The sequence below is a fragment of the Motacilla alba genome, chromosome 1, assembly GCF_015832195.1.
Source record: "Motacilla alba alba isolate MOTALB_02 chromosome 1, Motacilla_alba_V1.0_pri, whole genome shotgun sequence".
NCBI classification, from domain to species: domain Eukaryota; kingdom Metazoa; phylum Chordata; class Aves; order Passeriformes; family Motacillidae; genus Motacilla; species Motacilla alba.
Window position 1 is genome coordinate 85,175,856 of NC_052016.1, and position 24,277 is coordinate 85,200,132.

The following is a 24,277-nucleotide window of genomic DNA, read 5'->3' on the forward strand; positions in this document are numbered from 1 at the left end:
AAAATAAATTTTAAGCTAGAAGAGTTCAGTGACTACCTACACCACACTTTTCAGGAAAAAAAAAAAACCACAGGACATATTTTTCTTGCATGCTTAAATTGAGACAATAGTTATTGTCCAATTGTCTTCTCAGAAAACAAAAGATGGTAAGGCTAAGAACACTGAATATTGTTAGCCTCCTGCTACAGAACATTATTTACCTTATAAAATGATGTTTGGCTTATACACCTGCAAATTAACAAGTTCCCATAAGGAGTAAAATGGAGCTACAGGCACTAGCAGGAAGCAGCATATAAATAGATGAATAGGTGTTATGTATTTCTTAATAGTGGCCTGAGGAAAGCCACTGTGGACGTGCAGTAAGATTATTTAATACTAAATCTGGGTAACAGCTCCATGTATCTTACTGTCTCATAATAAACATAAAATAAATTGCCCAGCTTGAGGTTCTAAAAATTATTTTGAGAAATTATTTGTATCCTAGAGCTTACTTTTAACTATTACATTTTATACTGCCAGCAAGTTTCCAAGCAGAAAGACGACCTCCAAAAGATCCAACTTCCCAGAAACATCATCTGTTTTGATAAGCAGTTACTACTTGTGACTATCAAACTGCAGCTGGACAGCAGGCCTACTTATCCAGTAACTTCTACAACAGCTAGCACAACAGCAGCTCATCCCAAGCAGGGTTTTGAGGCACCACCTGGAAAATCTAAATACTTTTTTCCACGGGCTCTTCTTGCTTGTTAACCTCAAGAGCAAAGTTATGACACAATGTAATTCAAATCACAGGGACACAAAAGAGCACACACACTGACATACTGGCACTGAAAGCAGCAGATGACTCTTTCTCTAAACCCACCCACCCAGTCAGGAAAAGTTAATTCTGGCACGGCCCTCAATCAAATTACATTGTTTCAATAACACATGGGATGCTTCCAGTTACAGATACCCAGCTCCCTCAATACTCCAACAGACTCTCAGTGAACTACATTTAAAAAAATTAAATGAATATGACATAAATTGACAAAAAACCTGTTGCTTTCCGACAGCTGATTCTATCTCATCTTTATAAAGAATACTTAAATTGAGTGCTAGGCAAATCACATCATATTTGCACAAAAGGAATACATCCACACTTGAAAAAATATTTTAGACAATAGTAAATGAGAAGTCTTACCAGAGTAAACCCGAAGCCTATTGTTTCATATACTTTTGAGGATTGCTATCTAATGTCATTCCCAGGGGTTTAACCCAGGAAACAAGAAATTCTGCTCTTTAGAATTTGTTACAGCAACTAGCAACTTTGCCAGTCTTAGTCATTACCTCACTGTACCCTGCACCAATGACAGGGTACCTACCTTCACTGCGCCAGTAAAAATTTACTGCAACATCACAGCCCAGTGAAATAAAAATGGACCCAAATGTCAAATGAAACATATCACCTCACTTTTTGCTTTGTGCCTGGCAGGACACTTGCTGCAGGTTACTTGCACCACTTAATCTAGCTTTGCCCACTAACTAGACAAAAGGGATCTATAATTATGCTGTATATACACTTGTGTGTATATATATATATGTAAACAGATTAAGAACAAAATAGTAACTGAAATGAGAGTGAAAACATTTTTACTGTGATCTATGCAAAACCTAAATGTTCTTCCCTTTAAATATTGACCTTTGTGTTGAATGCATGCACTTCACCCAAAAATGAAAAAAATGAGAGCAAACAGCGGAGGTGTATTATTCCATGAGCATTAAATTAAGTAGTATTTGAAAAATTATAAAGAGGTACTTAATAAATGGTGACAAGTAAACACAGTATTGTGTTGTACTTTTTTTTTCCTTAAATAAGTACATGTGCCTTGCTGATTAGCCGCAGTACTCCAAGTATCTGCAGAAACACTAATATCCTCTCTGAGTATTCATGGGGGAATAACAACAATTCTAAATAAAGTTAAACATTCCAAAGGCAGGAAAGCACACAGAAGATTAGCTCATATTGTACTGATGAAAATCTGGACCAGAAATCAGAACACACCCATCCAAAAAAAACCCCACAGTCTACTAACCACTCTCTGAATAGAACAAAACCAAAAAAAAAAGTGACAAGGAAAAGAAAGTTTGTCTTACTAGCACACATGTAAGCTTTCAGTTATACACAGTAATAGTTCCCAAAAAGTTACAGATGAGTATTACTAAATACAGATGGCCAAAATGTTTTAGTTCGATTCTTAAATACATAGTGTGAAGTTCAAATAAGAGGGAGGGGGGACACTATAATTTGAGGATCACCCCACTAACTTCAACTAAGGCAGACAAATAAAGAGAGGACCATCAGGAGCAGCAATTAAGCATGAAATAATACTAAATAAAGTTGAAAGTTTAGTAAGAATTATCAAAGTACTTCTTTCTACTGATATGTAAGTACTAGTTTACCAATACTTCTCTGAAGAGAGTTGGTGGATTCACTGCAGCTCACTTACTATGTTCTCTTGCTGTACTATTAAAGTTCAACAGAACTGTCTAGCAGCATTTCAGACAAAATAGTTCTTATTTGATTATTTCCCCCACAGACAGAAAATTTCCCTTTTCCTTCAGTGGAAGCAATTTTAGAACTTTAAATTCCTAAATAATGTGCATTGAAAGAATTGAAAAATAAGTCCTTTAACAGATAGATAGATACTTTATCAGAAGTAGTCATTAATTATTTAGATAGTTCTTTGATCATTTAAGTAAAATTTAACTGTTACACACAACTTTAGGAAGTTCAAAGATACATTAATTGGAAAATATGCTGAGCAATTAAAAAACAGAGGTGCTAGAAAGAGTTTTAAAGCATATGCAGTTTTCATGCTAGGTTCAAAGAGCTGTATAAATATGCCAAACAAAAGAGACTAAAAAGCAGCTAGTCTGAAAGCCAAATTCCAAAGTCACACTCAAAGAGAACCAAAGATCTGGTAAACTAGAACAGTAAAAATCAATTTAAAAGGCAGACAACACACACAGAATCAAACCTAAATCCTAAATGCAAATTATTCACATGTAAGAATGCTGGAACTTCTTGCCGGCATCAGATTAAGAAGTTTTTCATTGACAGAGAGAACTGGAATTATCAAAGGGAAGACACAGCTTGTTTCAAGAATTCTTACCAGCACAAGCACAGGACTCTCCGCTTGCCCTTCACAAGGACCTGCATCCTTGCCCTTCTGTGGAGATTCTACAGAAAGCTCTTTTTTAGGATTTCTGTTTGTTCTTGCCTGCATTCTTTCATTGAAAACACAGACAGCAGCAAAACTGTACGTTTTTTGGCATCAGAGTAATCCACATGCCAGTGATTCAGTGAAAACAAAAGCTTTTTCCCTGGCACAAGCAGCACAAAGCACAAACTAGTCTAACTTCTCAGCTGCAGTTTGCTAAATCTGTTATGGTGGGAATGCATGACAGACAAAGGCCAGCCCCTAAACATGCTGTACTCCTCTGGGGAAGAAAAAAAAAAAAAAGTAGATCCATTTTAACGCCTTAAGGTTATGAGCCAAACACAAAAGAGAATGTGTATATCTAAAATTACTATGTAAAAAAGGCTGAGTCTTTTACAGCATGTATAAAATCAAGCCTTCAATAATTTAAAAATATTTTTAGTGTAAGAGTTAGTCACTTATGGACACCTGCGTCTTTTTAGAAGCATAAAACCCTAAGTATTGTGCTTTTTCAATTTTTTTGCATTAATGTCACTTACTCAGGTGCTATCAACAATCCACCACTAACCAAGGGCATTCTCCCTGAACAGATACACTGCGCTTTTTTGGGGGTGCAGTGGGCATGACCTTTTTTATCTTAGTGCTAAATCCATATTAAAAGTTTCACTTAACACCAAATTGCCTGCACAGTAAAAATCTTACATACTTTACAAAGATACTAATTCAAAATAAAATTCAAAACTTAACTCTTCCACTACCAATATCCCTCTGCCTCTTTCCTCTCTTCAGCCAGTTAATTCACTCCTGCATTACACATTATTTGTGCTCATTCCTCACTCCTCAGAACCCTTCAACACTGCAGGTGTCCATAACTGATCAGCATCCAAAAACACAGAGAAGACAATGCAACAAAATCTTCAAAACATTTTGAGAGAAGACACTTGGGAAGAAGACACTTCTGCAGCCATGAAGAACAGCCAGCCATCACTCGCTGCCTTTGGCCAGTACAAAACCCTGCAGGGTGTCAGCCTTGTCTTGTGAACAGCTTGCAGAAGTGTCTCTTGGCCTCAGGATATCCAGGCTACAACAGTGCTCAGTGGCTGCTCTCTTCATTCCAGTCCTTAATTACAACACAAACTCAATCACAGAATGACTAGGTTGGAAGAGACCTTCAGGATCATCCAGTCCAACCCATGCCCCAACACCTCAAGTGCCACATCCAGGCTTTTTTTAAACACATCCAGGGATGGAAACTCCACCACCTCCCTGTGCAGGTGACAAGTCATGCTTCAATTTTGCTTTTTTAACCCAACCTACTCTCTTACTACACCACTACTTACAGCCACTGTTCAGCACACGCATACAGTGCAAAATAAGAAGCAGCAATTTTATTGGAATAATTTCTGTGCAATTGCAAAGGAATTATGTATGCAACCTAGCTGACGTTTTTGGAAATTTTTAAGGTTTGACCACTCCAACTTCTCTAAACAGTAGTTTTAGCTAAATTCCTCCTGGAAAAAAAAAAAGAAAAAGTGAATGATGATGAACAGTTTTGTCCAGGTTTGAGAGGAATATTTTCGTTTTCCCTTTGTTTCTTTTAAACACTAATGAGTTGCAACCTCCAAGTTCACAAACCTCAGTAGCTGTATTTACCATGCAAAAATACATCTGAGAGAAAATTCAACTCCCCAGAGAAACACATCCTTATTTTAGGCTCTCTGTCTACTAAGGAACCAGACAGCTGTGGAAACTAAGCCACCACCTTCATTCAATTCTTAGTTCTCTTGGGACAGTTAGTTATCTCAGTTCAACATAACTCACATCCTAAATTTAATTTGGCACGAATTTACATCTATTCTCTAATAGAAGAGAAAGTCACCTTAAACTGCAGAAAGCAGATGAAGTTGTGAAGAAGCACAAATATCCTTCTCTATTGCTAGTAGTTTTAAGAAGGCACAACTTGAGCTACAAGTTTTTTATTCCTCAGACCTAACATAAGACATAAGTTGATCTCCCTTTCTCATCCCCTTCTCTCCACTCTCACACTTGTGTAACATACTCCTATTTCAGCCTGCACTCATGAAATTGAGTCTGAACAAGTCTGAAATGGAGTCCACAATGCAACCACGTTTCTAAAGAGTGGACAGAAAGAAATAATAACAAAAATACCATTTTAGTCCAGACAATAATGATTGATTATGTTTCTGACTTTTTCTCTAGGAAATACAAGTTCAATCCATGTACTTTTTAAGCTGCCTCTCTCATACTGAGAATCCAGACTCCAGAATACAGTACTTTATGAAGCTTCATTAAGAGTTAAGAAGGAAACCAGCAGTTTAGTCAAATTTACAAAACAGATCTTCCTGTGTAAAGCAAGGTACACAATAGTTCAAGAACATTTAGTTACACTTTTTATTTTGCACCAGCCCCCTTTGTTTTCAGAGAACGGAAGCACAGAACAGCTTAGACTAAATTACACCATTACTTGAGGATGCAGCTGCCAAACAGGAATTTGTTTCATTGAGATGGTCTGCAATTATACTTAACTGCAACCAGAAATGCACAACCTTATTATGCAAAAGGCATTTGTGAACACTCATACTAATAAAGGCTTTAAAATTACATACACTGTAAGTAGTATTTCTTCTGCTAAATTTAACAAAGGATTCTTCTTCTAAATGGCAACATTATTTTACCCTGGTCAGGTACTTCTCCTGAATGCATCTGGATTACTTTAATTCAATATAAATGTGATTTTCTTTCCCTGCCATTCTTCTTCTCAAAATGTGAGGAGGGACAAGAAGAAAGCCAACAGACTAACATTTTTATAACAGCAGTTTAAAGATATAGAAGCTATTTTTCCTTACGAATGACTCGTGATTTCTAGCTTGCTTTTCACTCACAGATACACCATTAGAAGAGGTTCTTTCATTTAAGAAAAAAAAAAGTGTGAGGCAGTACCTCTGGAGCTGTATCCTGCATGAAATAGAACTTAACTGCCAAACTGATGTGTATTTCCAACATTTATTTTCTGTTGAGGACTTAGTGATTACCTCAAGAATTTAATTAATTTAAAAATACTTAGAGGGAAAAACAAACAAACGAAAAACCACAGCAAAAATCAGCAAAAATATCAAAATAAACCAAACAAACAAAATCCCAAGAGATATTGTTTATCCAGGCATCACAGAGGCAAAATATTTAAGCTACTTTAATAAAATAGTGTATTGAAACAATTTACCAATAATACAGTAAAATTCAAAAAGTGAAAGATGAAAACCAGAATTTTAAGACATGATGAAACTTTCATCATCTTGTTACATGACCTGTAGTTTTAACCTCCTTAATTACAATTAAAAAAAAAAAAAGTAACAAAAAAAAAATACTCAGTTTGTTGCACCAGTCAGTTAGTTACCTCAATAATGATCAACAGAAAATCCAGGAATATAGTGCACACACAAAAAATGTCACTGTGCAAAAACTGACTACATTTCCAACATGGCTCTCAAAACTGCAGGAAACTACTAGCTAGAGACCTATCTGCAAAATAACTTACATTATTATGGACACAATGCAATTCATCTTTTTACAAACATTGTGGCTTGAAGGACTTAACATGGTACCACAGTTTTCACATGACTTCCAACAGCTAAATATTTGGTTCTCTTCTTGCATCGTACGGTCCTAAGGAACAGCCTAAGTAATTACAAAATTACATAGGTAACAAAGTTCTGGCATACCCCAGTGATTCATCCAGCCAGTCTGCTGCCCAAAAGACAAATGATTTGATTCCTTCAAATCACTTTTCATTTCAAGAACCTACTTAGCTAATGCACAACATCACATAATAAAACGTGAGTGATGGTAAGGGAACAGGCAGCATATGAGAACTTCTCTGAACTTTAATGGAAGAAAAGATGACTACCAAGCCTCCCCGTAGGCATAGCCTAAAATCTGAGTAGTTTGGTTTGATGGCACTTCTTTTGCTTCAAGTCCTATTTCAAATCTGAATCAAGGTCACTAAACCTACTAGATATAATTACAGGCACCAAACAATCCTCTGTAAGCTGTTCTGGGGAAAGAACTGTCCCTAACCTGTAGCAGTTAAGGGGAGAGGAGGTAGAACAAGAGAAGAAGTAATAATATTACTGTAGAGTTGCATGACCTGTATATGGGAAAACAGAAGGATTTGATATTATTTGCTAAAACCCTACACCAGTTCTCTGCTCTCTACTTTGTGTCTCTAAATTCCCTGGCAACTCACAGCACCTCTTAAAAGTAATTCAAAAGTGAGATAACTGAAGGGGGGTTGGTGCTTTGTTTTCCTAGGGCTTTGGGGGTTGGGTTTCTTTGGTTGGTTGGTTTTTGGTTTGGGCTGGATTTTTAAGGCAATAGCTCATCTGAAAATATGGACCCACCTTAGCAGTGTGACAAGGACCATTAAAAGCCAGTACTACTTGCTCTCATCAGTATTAGTACAAGATATTCCAGCACTGCCCTCCCACACTTGGCAGCCTGCCTTGCAGCTGTATTCAAGGCTAACATTTCACAAGTCAGTGGAAGATTCAGTGTTGCAGCTATAGATATCTTAATGCTGCCAAGTTTCATAAGTGACCAACAGATAAGCGCCTCCCTGGAAGAACATATTCACAAGTTCAAGAAAAAGGCTGATAGCAGATGGAATGCAACATGCAATTCACCTGGCAACTCCCTGCCATCCATGCTGCACTCAGATGAAACAGAAAAAGTCACACAAAACTCAGGAAGATTCCTCCTATGGCAAACACTGCAAATGTGGAATTTGCAGTCCCACCAATAAGGAGAACATTCTCAATTGGAAACAGGGATGAGAAAAGAAAATGTGTAAGACACAGATAGGAGTGTACTATACATTATGCAACTTCTCATGTTCACTTTCTTTGGCAAAGCAAGAAATAAGCCTATTTCATAACAGGGAGACCAACAACCACTCCTTATAGAGGTATCTCTAAATCAGTACGAATGCTACAATCTTAAATTTTGCATTGCACAGAAAATTACTCTCAAAACACTATTTTTAGGGAGAGAGTTAAGTAGCGTGGATAGGACAGAAATGCTGAGATACTACACAGAAGAGATCTCAATCGTGAGTAGGCTGCATCAATGAAAAAAATAATACCAATGCAGAGGTCTGTACTACCACTCAAGAAGCTGGACTAAAAAAAATTTTCTTTTAGTAGCAGTATAAAGTTAAAGGATTATCGCAGTAAGCATCTCTATTGGATCCATAGTGATTCTGCAGAATGCATTTTTTAAAAGCTTTATTTCACAGAATAAGAATTTGGATAAAGTTGTCAACACAGACATGGCATATCTCATTATATAGTAGCTTAGTTTGGGCACTCTTACACTGTGACAAATAAAAACCAAAACAAGTGTAAAATCACAGCAGAGCTAAACAAAATACAGATTAACTGTTGTCCATGTCATATAGCTGCATACCATTATCTATGAAGTATCAACTTGTGATGCAACTAATTTCATATCATCTTAGTAGGAATGTTTTTGGGCAAAACCAGACTTCCTTATGGTCCCAGGGGAAAAAAATAAAAGAAAACAAATCAAACAAATAGAAGATGTCAAGATTAAAACCGCACTTCTGAATTACTGTGGTTCCGACATACGTCCTTACAGACGGGACATACACAAGCAGACTGACTGTGGGAACAGCACTGGACTAAAGATGGCTTTTGTCCTAAGTGGACAGGACCTTATGACTATTAGAAACTAACAGACACACAAAAAGTGGATCAAACCCCCAAGTCTGAAGACCTCTCAAATGGAAGTAGTTCTGTGCCAAGCAAGCTTGAGGATGGGGCGGGGGGGGAAGGGTGACTTCCACTGTGTGGGAAGGTGCCTGGAGGTGTTCAAGGCCAGGTTGGATGGGGCTCTGAATAACCCACTAAGGGAAGGTGCCCCTTCCAAACCAAACTATTCCATGAGTCTATGATTGACTTTAATTGCATATTTAATTTCATGACAGAATGGGGTACCTACATCTATAGATGAGTCAAATAAGCATTTCAGGCTGCTCCTAAAGTAAGTGGATAGAAGTATTAATTGAGAAAGAGGAGCAGAGATGTGAACTCCTTTCCATATGCTCAGGAAGTCTAGACTCTAGTCTTAAAAGCCCCACCTGTGCAGCTTCTCCACCACAAGAGTCTTCTCATTCCATAAATCCATATAAAACTTTACAGGGGGGTTTCAGGAGTTTTTTGTATGGGTTTTTTAGGGTGGTTAGGGGTTTGTGGGTTTTTTTTGCTTGGTTGGTTTTTGTTTGGGTTTTCTTGTTTGTTTGACGGGGTTGTGTTGCTCTTTGGGGTTTTTTTAGCTCCACACATTTTGACTTCTTTCAGCACAAGATACCCTTCTGCTACGTTCAGAGGGAACATGTTTTCCACCTGGATGTAAACTGGTGCCCTATTTTTGGGTTGGCTATCTCTCTGTGCTAGTCCAACATATATTGTCACGGATGAACAGTAGATTACGCACGTAGACTTGACCAACTATCCTGATTTATCCCCAGGCCTGAAGACTTTTTTCCTGAAGATAAAATGCTTAATCTTATCTTCTGCATGCAGTGCACTGAGTGCTTGCCAACCTGTTTCTGATAGTCCTCTTATGCATCTTTCAAAGATGTGTATTTGATGTAGGTACTATGCACTTGGTGAATATGTGCTGCAATTTCCCCTGCTGAGAGGGAAGAGGGATATGAGGAGATGGACATTCGAGCATTCTTCCCAAAGGAATCTAATGAAAGGTCAAAACAAAAGAAGTCTACAGAAACCATCAGGAGATTGAGCCAAAACTACAAGTCAGCACATCAGACGCCAGGTTTTTATTCAGCCAGAGCAGTAAGATGAAAGGAGATAAAAGAAGTGCTCTAATTCAAGTGACCCATGAAAAACCCCATGCCACAGTTAGATGCTGTACTCATACATACCTGTTTCTTCCTCATTAAGAGGCCTAATGAAGCCTAATGCTCCCCTTGTTGATGAATAAAAGCCACTGGTAATACAGTTACAAGTTGAAGCAAGTTATGAGAGTGTAACAACAGATTAACTTGTACAAATTGTCTGCACACCATTACAGAAATGCTGCATAAGCTGTTTGAGCACGTTAAAATAAAACAAATTCCACTTACTCAGCACAATTACTTCCTCAGAACTCTTTCCTTTTATATATTTCTGCTAAACCTTTCTACCTCATATAAACAAGTTGATAATAATTTGCAAATTCAGATAGCAAGAACACACCTTAATATGAGCTGCTTAGTAAATGAAGGCTTTAAAGTTCATTTAAAACACAACACATTAAATTAGGAAGAATCTTTTAAAAAAATTATACATATATAGTTTATTTTGAACTGCAACTTCAGTGTCTCCCGTGGAGTTATTTCCAGAATGATGTGTAGCTCATTGCTGTCATTAGTCAATCTTCCCACATGCCCACACTTTGGTCTATCTTAAAAGATGTCACAGTTTATTAATAAACCAGATGACTCATGAGCAGCACAGGAAAAGCAGTCACTAAAAAACTCAGGAACACCTAATGATGATGCTGCTGTCAAGTCAACTGGTGACACAGACTAAGACACTGCAGCTACTAAAATGTAGCAGGTTCAGTTTCCAGCCAACACCTGAATCTAGCCTATTAAAAGCTGTACTTGCACTATTTCAAAATGCCCCACATTTCTTTTCAGAAATTGTGTAAGGGCAATTTAAGTAGCAGATATTTTCAATATCAGACATAACAAATTTAAAGCCTACTTAAAATTATCAGGCCCCATCTTGCGCAAGCTACAGCCATCACAGTAACTTAAGTTACTATGATTACCAAGCTACACGGTTCTAAAGTTTAATGAGAGAAATGCCAGAGCTGGATAGGCCATTAGAAGCAAACTGAGCAGAAAGCATTTCAAGCACGGGAAAAAAGGAGTTGTTTTCTGCAATTTTCAGACAAATATGTAAAAAAAAAGTTAATGTTCTTCAGCCCAGTCTGTGTCACTTCAGAATTTTCTAGCTCCTCCATAGGCGCTGGTAGCCCACTCACCCCAGTTTCTTCCATCACCAAATACTTCAGGGGGTTGTTAGCAAGCCTCAAACTTTTTAAAACTTTTTAAATTTTGCCAGTTCCGTTATCACCACATTATTTACCCTTGCTCATTTTCCACGTCTACCAACCACCCAAAACAGCTGTTTAGGACTCAACTTGTACACTAACATTTGACTCTGAGATAATGTTTGCTTATACAGTGATAACAGAAAAAACCCAAAACCAAAAAACCAACCAAACAAAAAAAGAATATAAATATAAAAAGAAATAGTATGCAATATTGTTCTGAAAATTATTTTTTAAAAAGCACAGGAAAATTAAGACAAATTAAGTAAAGTAGATAAGCATTCAAGCTAGTATTCTGAAAGTATATTCTTCAGCTTACTAAAAAATTAAGCACATTAAAATGTTTTCTCAACACTTGCCAAAAATAAATCTTCCCAAGATGGGCATTTGGGGGAAATATAATTACATTAATTTTGGTGCAACTTTTAACAGCATCTCAAACTAAACTTATAATCGTTCATTAAAATAAAGATCCTTATCCATGTGGACCTAAAGACCCTACGAGACCCCATGTTCTAGCAATACAAAGTGATAGGTTAGAAACATGCCTGAAGCTAAGCTATACCATTTTCATTGCAAGTTTGAATGACATGAGATGGACAGAAATAAACTGTACTCCTGAGAAGACATTCTCACATGGGCTTCATTTTATCTTTCCTTCAAGCCATAAAAAGAACAGGCCCTCTTAGGATAAAACTGTAATTAGATTTAACTAGACTTTAGATTTAACCTCCTGACATTTGGGTTAAAGGGTGAATAAGAAAAACATATGCTAAATCAACTGCCTCTGCCTCCTTACTTTCTCCTCACAGAAGGTGATTTTTCCTGCAAGTGGAGCTACTTGCTGAGAGTTTCCTTTTCACTGGAAATTTTCAGGTTTTCAACATCGATTTTACAAGTGGATCAGTGTGCTGTTCAATGAAAGGACTCCCTGAAATTCACTGGTGTTTTGACAATAGCTCTGTATCAGGAGATATTTGATCCAAAGTGGCTAAACAGACGAGATAGGAGGTACAGCCAAATAGGCTAAGTAAGACATTGCAGCTCAGATATCTTACAGCACAGACAAAGAGGTGAAACCACACACCCACTTGCATCTGTTGCAACAATCACCAAAATAAAAAACAACACAAGCAAGTGACACTGCTTTTGGTGTCACTGTTGGTCTTGGCCATACAGGTTCTCTTCAGAGATGAGATTCCTGGAGCCTTCACCTCCATGCACAGCTTCTCAATGAGAATTGGATTACGAGAAGTAACCCAATTTCCTCCCCTGAAAGCCATCACTTGGGAAGGGAAAGAGCTAGACAAGCTAGTTTTCATAGCAATGCATACAGGCATTATGTAATTTAAGAGATACAAGTCTTATATACTTCGACAAGTTCCATAAAAGCACTTGATACTGCCAGAATTACAGTATCTTCCCCCTCCTTCCCATTCTTCAGAGAATCCCACTTCCCAATCTTCAGGGCTAAATCTATAGCAACTGCTCCCCAGCCTCAGACAACACCTAAGAAAGCAATAACTAGTGCCAGCTCTGATAATCAAGAGCATGACCTTTAAACAAAGTCCTGTTTTTTTCTTGTAAAACCCTGACTTTTATTCGTCTGGACTGCACTGGTCCATTACAATGAACAGGAAGTCATTCTGGCTCCTTGATTCCACACACTCCTCCATACTAACATTCAGGTATTTTCCCTGGAAAATATCTTATCCTAATCCACTACTTCCAGTTAAACCAAGCCACCAAAGCCATACAGGAAAATTAAAAAAAAAAAAAAAAAAAGAAAAAGGGCATTATTTAAAAGCATCTAGGCATTTTGGAGTTGGAAAAAATCCAACCCCCTAAGAAACAGATGTAGAACTTCAGTTGCAAATGGCAGATTAAGCACATCTTGCCCGTCTGTACCAATTCTGTAAGACTAAATTAAAGAAAAATTGTTGCTGGAGCAGTACCATGCAAAACAAAGTAATATATACCAAAAAAAATTCACTGCATACTCCAAGTTGCAGTAAGTCATATTACATTAAAAAAAAGAAGTATTTCTTCATTCACTCACCTAACTATATGTAAAATTCCAGGCCAGTAAGGGTGTTAGGTCTTAAATTCAATGGGTTACCAAAGTAATTGAAAGTACTCATTACACAAAATTTAACAAATTTCTAACAATATTCTGTATGAGGCTAACTTAAAAATAGCTAACAGTGTAAAAAGGCTTCTAATACCCAGAGGAAGCCATTTTATTTGTAATATCAAACGATATTAAACAAATGCAATGCTATCATGAAGGGTAATATACATACTATAAGTTATTTAAAGCATCTGAAGATAGTTCAGATTATTCTGTGTTCTCTGCCAGAAGCTTGTGTGTGTATCCATGAATAAAAATACACATATATGTGTGCATACATATACACACATGTACATAGAGAGATTCACACGTATGTGCAACCACACACCTTTTTTTCCCCTTAAATTTCAGTTCAGCAAAAAACAAAAAGGACCTGAACAGCAAGAAGGCAACAAAAGCTTTATGAAATTTCTGAAGACTTCCCATAGCTGCAGTTGCACAGCATGGGTATGCCAGCGAGATAACAAGCTCAAAATCTGTCCAGCTATTTCAGTGTACCACGCCCCTCTCATCCCAACTACCGAGCCAGTGACAAAGCAACTAGCAAGTAAATTCAAATTGGTTTGGATTAATATTAAAATCCTTAACTAGCCCAATTGTGAAGCAAGCTATGCACATTAGTTAGCTCTTGCAATTCCACCCCCTCAAGCCTAAATGTAATACACCTGACGCACGAACACGTCAAGAACCTGGGGGGTACAAAGACCACAGTCTCACTTTAAAGCCTGGTTTTTTTTTACATCAGGAAACACCTAGAAAGCCTTTCAGAGCAAAGCAGGTTCAGGAAACAGTTACTGCTACCTTTAACCATTTTTTTTTCTTCTAGAATGCTCCTGTATCACTTTCAGGAAGTTAAACAGAAATAGAACAGTTAAACCATTTCAGAGGAAAAAAAATACACTCAAATCCATAAGAAAAAAATAAACCTTAAATGCTGGGTTACTGTTTCCTCAACAATGCCTTCCTTAGTTTTTTCAAATAACATAACCATCAGTTGTTCCTCAGTCCAAGTGCCAAATACATTGCAAGAGTATGTTTAGAAAGATCTAAGAGCAGACAATCTTCTACAACAATTACAGAGTGGAAACTCTTCAGAGCTATCAATACAAACCTAAATGATAAAAGGAATATGAATCTTAAGCTTTAACATTACAGCTGCATGCACACATACATAACATGCCACATACATGCACTAACATCCTACAATAGCAGGACAAGATACATATCCATGTCTGTACATAGCAGATGCTAAACAAACATGCTATTCTGGTTTTAGTTTAGCTTTCAATTAGCACATAAAATTATTAATGAAACAAGTTTTTATTTACCAGGAATGAATGAATCAATATTTCTGAATCTTCATCTGGCAAGCTGAATGCTGTGTATTCAAGGGCATTGTTTTCCCCTTGCTGTTTGCATATATAACCACAGTTCCTCTCAAAAACTGTACGAATGCCTTTAAACAGAATCACACTTGTCGTGCAACCCATTCCCAATCTGTTGAATTTTGCATTTCTAGCAGCCCTGATTGCATTTGCAGAATGTCTTCTTCCGTTGCTCGACTCGAGTAATTTTCCTGGGCTTTGCAGAAATATTTCTTTGTACAATCCTCATTATGTCCCACATTTAGTATGTTCCTCGACTAGAAACCATCAGCTACTGAAATGTAATCCTATTTGCTTGAGCCAAATACTGCCAAAAATCCAGCGGCTGAAGACAAAAAATCAGAGGGCGATGAAAAGCAAAGGATACCCCAGCTGTAGAAGACAGGAGGCTTTCAGCATGTGCTGCACTCCACCAGAGAGATGAAAAGATATTCCAAGGGGTTATGGAAAGAGCTCCTATATTCAGAGAGCCTTACAACATAATCAAAGATGAAAGGAAACTGCAAAGATACTGCTGCAGTTTCTGCTGCCAGCCACAAAGAATCCTCATCTGCTGCAAGAAAGCAGTCTCCCAGAATGCTTAGCACAGAGTTCGTACTGGCAAACACTTCTTTACTTGACCTACATGTGCTTTTTAATGTCTGAAACAAAAAGCTTCAATATAAAACACTGAAAATATGAGGGGAAAATTTTTAAATCACTGCTGCTCTGCAAAGAAAACAGCATGCTATGTACACTTCTTTCAATCAAATCTGTATGTCAGAGCATGCTATTATCAGTTCAGGCAAACCACAAGGGAGCTGAAGACTGTCTTCACTTTTCCCTTTCTTTCTTACATGCAAAGTGATCTGTCAGTTCCCACCTGCCAAAAGCTGAATTTACTAGTTCTTGATTGCAAATAATCAATAGCCATTAAAGGGAAAAAAAAAAAGAAAATAAAAAGACTATCTAGTTCAGATCAACATCCACCTCTAAAACAAAAATACAGAATGAAATTTAAAATACATACATTTCTTGGTTTTATAGTGACTCACACCTGTACTGACTGAATTTACCACTCCAGGACACTAGTTCACTGCAACAGTATCTGTTGCACAACTGACACTGAGAAGAAATGTTAAATTTTGAAAACTACTTTTAAAGGCAAGCAATTTGCAAAAAAACAACCGTCCCAATCCACATCACAAGAGTGCTGTATCACCCCATCAGAGAGTGCTGGTGAGTTTTATATTTCTGCTAAACTGAAAGCACTTATTTACTTACCAAATTGTAAAACTGGATGAAAAAGTAAACTTAGAGAATCACAATTGCTGCAGTGGAGTTAAAACAAGCTAAATTAAAAGCATGGAGGGAGGGGATAAACAGATTCAAGATGTCAGCTACAGACTTGTCCCCATGAAAATTTTCTTCTCAAGGAAATATTTGCAAGCTATAATGATACTTCACAAGAAATATTTCAGCATATAGCTGAAATATTAATATTAATATTACTTATAATATTAATATTAATATTACTTATAATATTAATTAATATTAATATTACTTAATAGCATTTTTCCCTAACATCTGCCGAGCTAATACATGTCAACATGCTTCTCATTACATTTCTAACCTAGATAAAACATAATAACATGCAGACACATATTAAATAAAACCCAAAACCCAACAATACTTGACAGTGATCCAAGTAGTTCCTGTCAGTCCCATATTCAGCAAGGCAGAAGTTAGACCATTTCTCGTACTGGGAGAAATACCAATTGTTTTAAGGCAGTTCTGCTAATAATGAACAGCTTTATCATGAGGGAGAACAAAGGAAGGTCATGGTGAAGAATTTGGCATCAATTCTGCTATGAAGGACAGAGATACTTCATACATAACCATGAACCTTGCACAGCAATGTCTCCCTACTTATCGTACCTCTTTGAAAAGAAGAAGTAGGTCAGGGAGGGAAATGCAGTGCTCCATTCACTAAGGCTGGATAATGACATCCTTACAAACATGCAAGGGAAAACAGTCATGGGAATTACCTCAGAAGGCATTCCCCAAAAATACATTCAAGTTAACTGTTTCTAGTGCAGAAGCCCACTTTGTTCCCATCTGAAATGTAGGATTACTGAGGCCTGACAAAGTTCAGGTTACAAACATGGTATCAAAAGTTAAGAGATCATTAAAAGGAAGCACTGATTAGAGGGTTTTCCATGCAATTTCGAAGAATTTATAATAGCAAATGTCTCTAGCAAAAAGAAAAAAAGAAAAAGTAGCTTACACCTTAAGAGAGTATGAGAAAAACAGGTCAGTTAACAAGAAGTTATCATGCACTAGACAGCTCTTCCAAATGTCTAGAAAATTAACTTACTAGTAAAATACTAGCTAGGATAGGGAGAAACAGGAAGACAAAAAATTTAATTTGAAAAGACAAACACCATAATCTAACTCAGATTGGAAATGACCCTGGGAGGTGTTCTAATTCAAAAACAATTAAGAGAAAATTTAATTCCAACTATATCTTGAATAAATTTAGCATCAGGTTTCTACAGTATTTTAGAAACAGCAACTGAAATGGACATGGATCAACACAATGGTAACACCACCATGAAATGCATCCTCATCACAGTCTAGAACTTCCTCATGAGGGGAAGAGAAGGGGCAGACACTGATCTCTTCTCTGTGGTGACCCGTGACAGGACTGAGGGAATGGTCTGGAGTTGTGTCAGGGGAGGTTTGGGTTGGATATTAGGAAAAGGTTCTTCCCCCAGAGGGTGGCTGGGCACTGGAACAGGCTCCCCAGGGCAGTGGTCACAGCACCAGCCTGACAGAGCTCAAGAGGCATTTGGACAATGCTCTCAGGTATTCTTGGGCATGATCCAGTGCAGGGCCAGGAGTCAGACTTTATGATCCTTGTGGGTCCCATTCAACTCAGCTTAGATTCTGTGATTCCAAATAGAGCTCGAAAGTGAAATAATTATGGGGATACGTGGGGTAGGAAGAAACCACAGGGAGCAGGAGAAATCTGAGCAGTATACAATGCAAAGAAGTCTGCCAACAAGCAGACTTCTTATTAATTTGGTGCAAAGTGGAAGTTTCCAGCTTCATCAAGGAGATTGAATTGTAATGAGCAACCACACTGCACAAGCAGTGGCCATCCAGGCAACAATGTGACACAATGCAATATTATTCACTCCAGTATCACATCTCAAAGTGAAATGGTGTCACGGTTTAGTAAAAGTATTCCCCAATTTAGTGTCCCCATTGAAACACTTCAAACCATTGCCATTGAAACACTCCTCATTCACTACTCCCTGCTTCTCCACTATGAGGGTGGCTGGAGAACTGGAGGCATAAAGATCACAGGCTGAGATAGAAACAGTAATTAAATAAGAAAACACAGTAACAGCAGCAATACTAATAACAGTGTACAAGAAAGAGGTGAATGACTGACACAATTGCTCACTACATGCCCCTGGTAATACTAGAACCACCATCACGCTTACCCCTACTGCAAAAGATCCCTTCCCCTGTCCCCATAAAATGACATAAGGTGGTAGAGAATAACCTCTGGGAACTAACCATGCCCCCTCCTGGTTACTGCAAATATTAACTCTGTCCTGGCCAGAACCAGGACAAACGGGAGGCTGGAAAAATGTTTACAAAGGTCTGACAGCACTTTGCCCACTGAAGAGAGGTAAAAGACCGCCCAAGGTAGGCAAAAGTCTTAATCCAACAGTAAAAATACCAAAGCAGAACAAATCAATACATGAAGAAGCCCAGACTGTACATATGAGCAGCAAATTACCCACTGCAAACTGCCTTTAGCTGAGCCTGGGTTACGGAAAGGTCTTTTTCCATAAGGCAGAGAGTGGAGGGGAGGAATGTAAGGCTACAGGGAGGAGACAACACTAATGCCTGCCTTCTCTTGGTTTTGAAAAAGGGCCTACACCAGAAAGCATGCAGGCTTACAAGCTATTTGTGTTAGTATACATTGAAAACATTACACCCCTAAGCCAAACCACTCATTCATATGGGGAACAACAAGCTCCTCCCTGCTGTATACTATATTCAAGCCGCACTGACTGCACCAGGAGGACAAAAAAATTATTTAGCTGTACTAGCTCCAGATCATTCAGAATCATGTATTTTTGAGACATGTTCCTTTGGAAAAGTAATAAAGAAGTTCTAGTTCCTTCCAAAAAACAAAATTGCTTTAAGGGCCTAACCACTCCTCTGATTACAGTAAATTACTAATAATCACTTTGCACTCGGGAACTGGAGGATTTCAAATCAACATGTTAAGCAATCCTTTGCCAACCAAATGAGTTCCAAGAAAGCATAATGCCACAGGTACAAATTAAATGTGTGCTAGCAATCAGACAGTTCTAAACGATGTTTACAAGTTTCCATTTGACAATGCTTAATGTATACGAAAGTTAGGAAATCAGCCTGGGTTGATATAAAATCTTCAGCTCGTCCTATAAAATTCTCAGTCTCAAAATGAGAACTTAGAGACTCCTAGACAGAAATTGAACAGTTAAGAGGGTTGATAGAGGTCAAACTAGGGAGACCTTCCAATTGAATGGGTGACTACGAAACATGCTTCTGTCTTCAGAAAAGCCTCTACCAAAGGAAAACACTTCATAAAGACACAGCCCCCTATCTGCAAGAGAACATACTTCAGGGAGGATTCAAGCACCTAAGCCCTAGCATAAAAGCCACAAAAACATCCTTAACCTCTTGAAACATTAGAAGCACGTACTTGTACTTTCACTTACAAAGTTATGGATGACATTTAAAATGCCCAAACTAATGCCATCTTGACATGACTGAACGTCTGGTTCCTTAGAGATCTTAACACATCCTGACTGCATTCTGCTTTTCACAAAACATGACAGTATTTGTAGGTGGAGCACTATCTGGCAGCTGCCTGTACATTGGCTCAGAACACTAGATATGGGGCCCTAAAGCCTCCTCAGAGTTGAAAACCAACATCACTTGGCATTTTTGGAGTGCCTTAACAATCCAATGACAGTGTTTCAAAGGCAACATACTCGCTTCTGCCTGAAAAGGCTGTGCTACAGAAAAGACCTGAAGACCCAACAGCCCTGCAAGAGTAAAAAGAAGTGTGTATAAAACACTTCATACTTAACAGGAGTGTTCATAGAGGACCAGAAAGTTCACACGCTGGTTCCTTTTGCAAATACTGTTACTGCAATGACTGCTGGATGCAGATTTCACAGAAGAGTTTCACCAGGTAATTCTCTCCAAGAAGTAAGGTTTTTTCAGAAAGAAGAAACTATGCTGAAAGTTTCTCTGTGGCCACAACAGTAAGTTTTATTTTGTCTTAAAATTCTTAAGCACTTGATTTGTCAAAACTAGTGCAGAGGACATGTTTGAATACAGATTAGTTATCCTCATATTTGCTCTCCAAAATGGTAAGGAGAATACAGAAAACTACAAGCTGGTCAGAGTCCCTCCAATCTCCAGAAAAATTATGATGCAAACCCTCCTGGAAGGAATTTCTTTACGTATAGAGAGTAAGAGATGTATATCAGTTCCAAGCAGACCACATGGATTTACTCAGGATGAATTATGCCTGACCAGCCTGTTTGTCTTCTGTGCTGTGATGGTTGGTTCTGTGGACTAGGAGATAGCATTGGACACTGAACACTGTTAGTGAAAGAATGCTTTGGATAGTCTCCCATAGTATCCTTGTACCCCAATGAGCTAGATGTGGTCTGGATGAGTGGATAAGGATGGATGAGTGGATAAGGATGACATCCTGCTGAACAGCAAGTTGAACATGCTGAGCAGGCTCCTCAGGACAAGAAAGATATTGATATATTGGACTGAGTTTAATGGAGGGCCATCATGGTGTTTCACATATGAGAAAAATCTAAGAGATCTTGCACAGTTCAGCCTTAAGTGAAGGCTAAAAGGAAATCTTATTGCTGTTGCAAAACCTAATGGGAAGCTAGAGAGAAGAGCAAGACTCTTCTTGAAGATAAAGTCACAGAACAGGAGGAAGCAGACACAGAATATTCCATTTGCATAAAAGGATTTATTCACTTTCTTTTTAGCCATGAAGGCTGACAGCTACAGGGGTTGAAGTATTTCCATCTTTGTGGATATTAAAACCAGGTTGTCACAGTCTCTGAGCAACCTGCTCTAACCAGATCTGTTCTGAGCAGAGGATTGCACTCAGTGACTTCTTGAGATCTGCATTTCAGGCAGTGCATTTCCATGATTCTGTGGTGGTACCCTGGATAGCCACACACTAACCACTGAAACAGAAAGACAAAAGCTCCAAGAGAATTTCGTCCTTCAGAAGAAAGCCATTGTAGTTACTCCAGGAGCAGTCTTGAGAACAGCATGGTTCAATTCCCAGTAGTTTTGACTGAGCATCTATGCACTCAGCAAGACCCTACAAAGAGATTTTCATCCAACAGAAACAAAAAGCTACCATGACATTAGAAATAATGAGTATAGCACTAGGCTGAAGACCAGAGGCAGTTTATCATTCACACAAGATGCCACAAATGTCAAAGATCACATCAAAAGTAAAAGGAGATGCTTATGAAAATTGGAGCAAGATTTAGTCTCTCCTACCCGTACAAGGTATTTTTTATGTCTATTATGCCTTTTATATATTTAGAGAAGTGAGGAGGCATAAATGAAGCAATCTAAGAAATGCTATTTCAAATCTTACACACGCATATGACCGGTCTTACATGGGCACTGATGGAGAGATGCACACAGATTTACAGCCCTGCTAGCTGCAAAATGCTAAATATCTTAGCTAATAGTTTTAAGTTTCATATTTGAGAGCTGCAGAAAGCTCAGTCTTCTCACAGGTCCATTCTTACATGGGTAATACACTTTGATCCAGAGATGAGCAATGGGATCTGCCAGTTCTGTGCCATAAGTTCAAACTTAACTCTAATATGCCTTGAGGACAGACATACAAAGAACAACCCAAAGAACTTTGGGAAGTTGACCAAGCCAATCTAAACTGAATAAATGAGCATTTATTTCTAAGCAAGAGACACAAAACACCTACCCCTGTTAACTCTGCAAGCCATAACACAGGATTTCTGATATTGAAATATGCTCAGTGAACTCCATCTAGTGGTCACATAACTTTCAGCTTTCTGAAGTTGAAGTGATTATTCTGGGATTTTAAGTAGCTGATATAATAACCATAACAGAATATTATTTCCATTAGAGAGCTACAAACCAAGGCAGTAATTACAGGATATTATTTTAGAAACACTGATGAAACCATGATGGAATAAATAATGGTCAACAATACAGCAGACTAGGAAAAAAATTAAAATCCATTTTTTTGTCAAGCTTACTGTATTCAGGTAAGAGCAGCAGAAACTTTAGCCTCAGACATCCTTTTTTTAGTTTTAATTTGCCTAAGAAGGTCATTCAGGTTCAGGTCTTTCTCCTTTCCTTTGTTCCGAGCTCTGCCAGGAACAAGTTCCAACTTCCCCTACAGGAGATGAATTGCTGCCAAAATATTATGCTGGATGTTTGTCCCTTGAACTTTATCAGCAAGACTGCATACAGCAGGAATATTTGATTTTTCTTTCCTAATAGGAACCTCGTATTTAATGTGAGGGAAAACTTAATGGATCCTGTTGTATACTCTGGCAGGGAAGAAATGAATATAACAACCATATTAAGCCATATACAATATCAGGCAAATAACTCTAAAGTGATAACAAGCCTGGCAAGCAAGAATCCCAGGACAATTTCTGAAGGAAACTAGAATAGCATCCTTCAAATAATTATGATGCGTGTCATCTACTCATTAACCTGAATGCTCTTTTTAAACTCACTGACGTTTGAGGACCAACACAGATTTAAAATCCCTTTTGGACTAGCAAACAGTGAGAGTGTGGCCTCCTTGAACATCCCTTAAAGACAAAAATACTACTAAAATTTTCACATAAACTACCTATGAGATCAGACAACATGACACTGCACACAGAAATGCCAGTGCAAGTAGGTGCAAATATGCCTGGCAGAAGGATGTCTGAAATACCACTTGACAACATCACTGTACTGGGAAAAATGAGATATGGGCTAGGTGAGACCACTTTCTATCTTATTTTCACAAAGTTTCAGTTCTGTATCATTCTGCTGCCTGCTAGTCCCTTACCAACATGGCTAGAAACAAGCGCAGAAAGACATGAAGTGAAGGGCAAGATTCTCTGTCAGAATCAGCACCCTGGTGAAGGACAGGACTTCTTCAGAAACCAAGGATATAAAGACCATAGGATACTAAAGAACAGAGTGTGAAATAGTATTGTCAATGTGATCAAACTGGAAAATGGATGACTATCCTTCCATCACTTTAAAACTCAAGCCTCTTTTCTGTATGTTGATACCCACAGCATTTCCATTTGGTTTTTGATTTCTTGACAAACCTGTTAAAATGAGAACAAGAACTATTTACTGACATTCACCTCTTCATGGAAAACACCCAGCTCTTTCTGTGGAGCATCTACCTTCTCATTCATGTATGTTTCAGCACACCTTTCAGCCTAAGAAGGGCAGCTGTGCATTGGATAACCAGTAAGGTAGCAAGATCATATTTCTCCGTATCAAAACTAAAGCATCCAAAGGCAGTGGGGGCTCTGGATTTGCAGGCTGGAACTAAATTTTATGTCTATAAACTCAGTCACATTGAATTCCAGGCTCCTGAAATTAACTACTTTACAATTTGGGTGTTATAACAAGTGAAATGTATTACATCCTGCACTAATGTAACCAGATCTTCAAATGCTTTCTCTACTTCAAATTATGCAAGCTTTATCTATTCTGATTTAAACTCTCCCACTCTTTGTTGGGAGAATAATTTTATAGTAGTCAAAATATAAGCTCCTGTCTTATCTCTGAATTCAACAAGCAACTCCTCCCCACCCACAGAGTACCTGGAAGTACTAAAAACAGTTTCATCTATGCCTCAAATTTCCAAACCCAGATCAGTATCTGTCAACATGCCATTTCTTCTTAAGTCAATAGCTCCACCTGAGTATCAAAAAACACACAGAAGTACACAAAGCAGCAGCTAAGGATTATTTATTTACACTGATGGATCTATATTACAGGCTCCTCTGAACCCTAGCAGCTATGGATCAGCATTACTCCTTCTCAGGTTTGTTGTGACTACATTTATGGGCTCATCTCCCTTGTTTTTGGTTGTTTTTTTTTTTTTTTTTTCATTTTGGGTGGTTTGGCATTGTTTCTTTTGTTTTATTTGGGTTTGGGGAAAAGTTGTGTTTTAAAGCATATTTAGCTAGCTTAGCTAATTTTATGTGAGGTCACTTGATATTTCCACTGCATGAAGAAAAATATGTTTCTTAGCAGAAGAAACTTCAGAAGGGACTATTTAATTT

General features: G+C 38.0%; 1 protein-coding gene across 16 annotated transcripts in view; it reads right to left on the reverse strand.

Annotated features, from left to right (window-relative positions):
- The window catches only part of DOCK9 (dedicator of cytokinesis 9), a 112,986-nt gene that overhangs the window by 79,723 nt on the left and 8,986 nt on the right, over positions 1-24,277 (reverse strand). For 5 of the 16 annotated variants that reach the window (XM_038159707.1, XM_038159699.1, XM_038159678.1 and 2 more), the window contains exon 1: positions 3,153-3,450. The exons of 4 other annotated variants lie outside the window; for them this stretch is intronic. In XM_038159707.1, the coding sequence (XP_038015635.1) occupies positions 3,153-3,266 (114 nt within the window). In that variant the 5' untranslated portion in view covers positions 3,267-3,450. Of the gene's footprint in view, positions 1-1,180; positions 2,706-3,152; positions 3,451-14,819; positions 15,493-24,277 lie in introns of those variants that run through there. 7 more of the 16 variants (XM_038159606.1, XM_038159599.1, XM_038159667.1 and 4 more) reach the window with 5 other exon arrangements.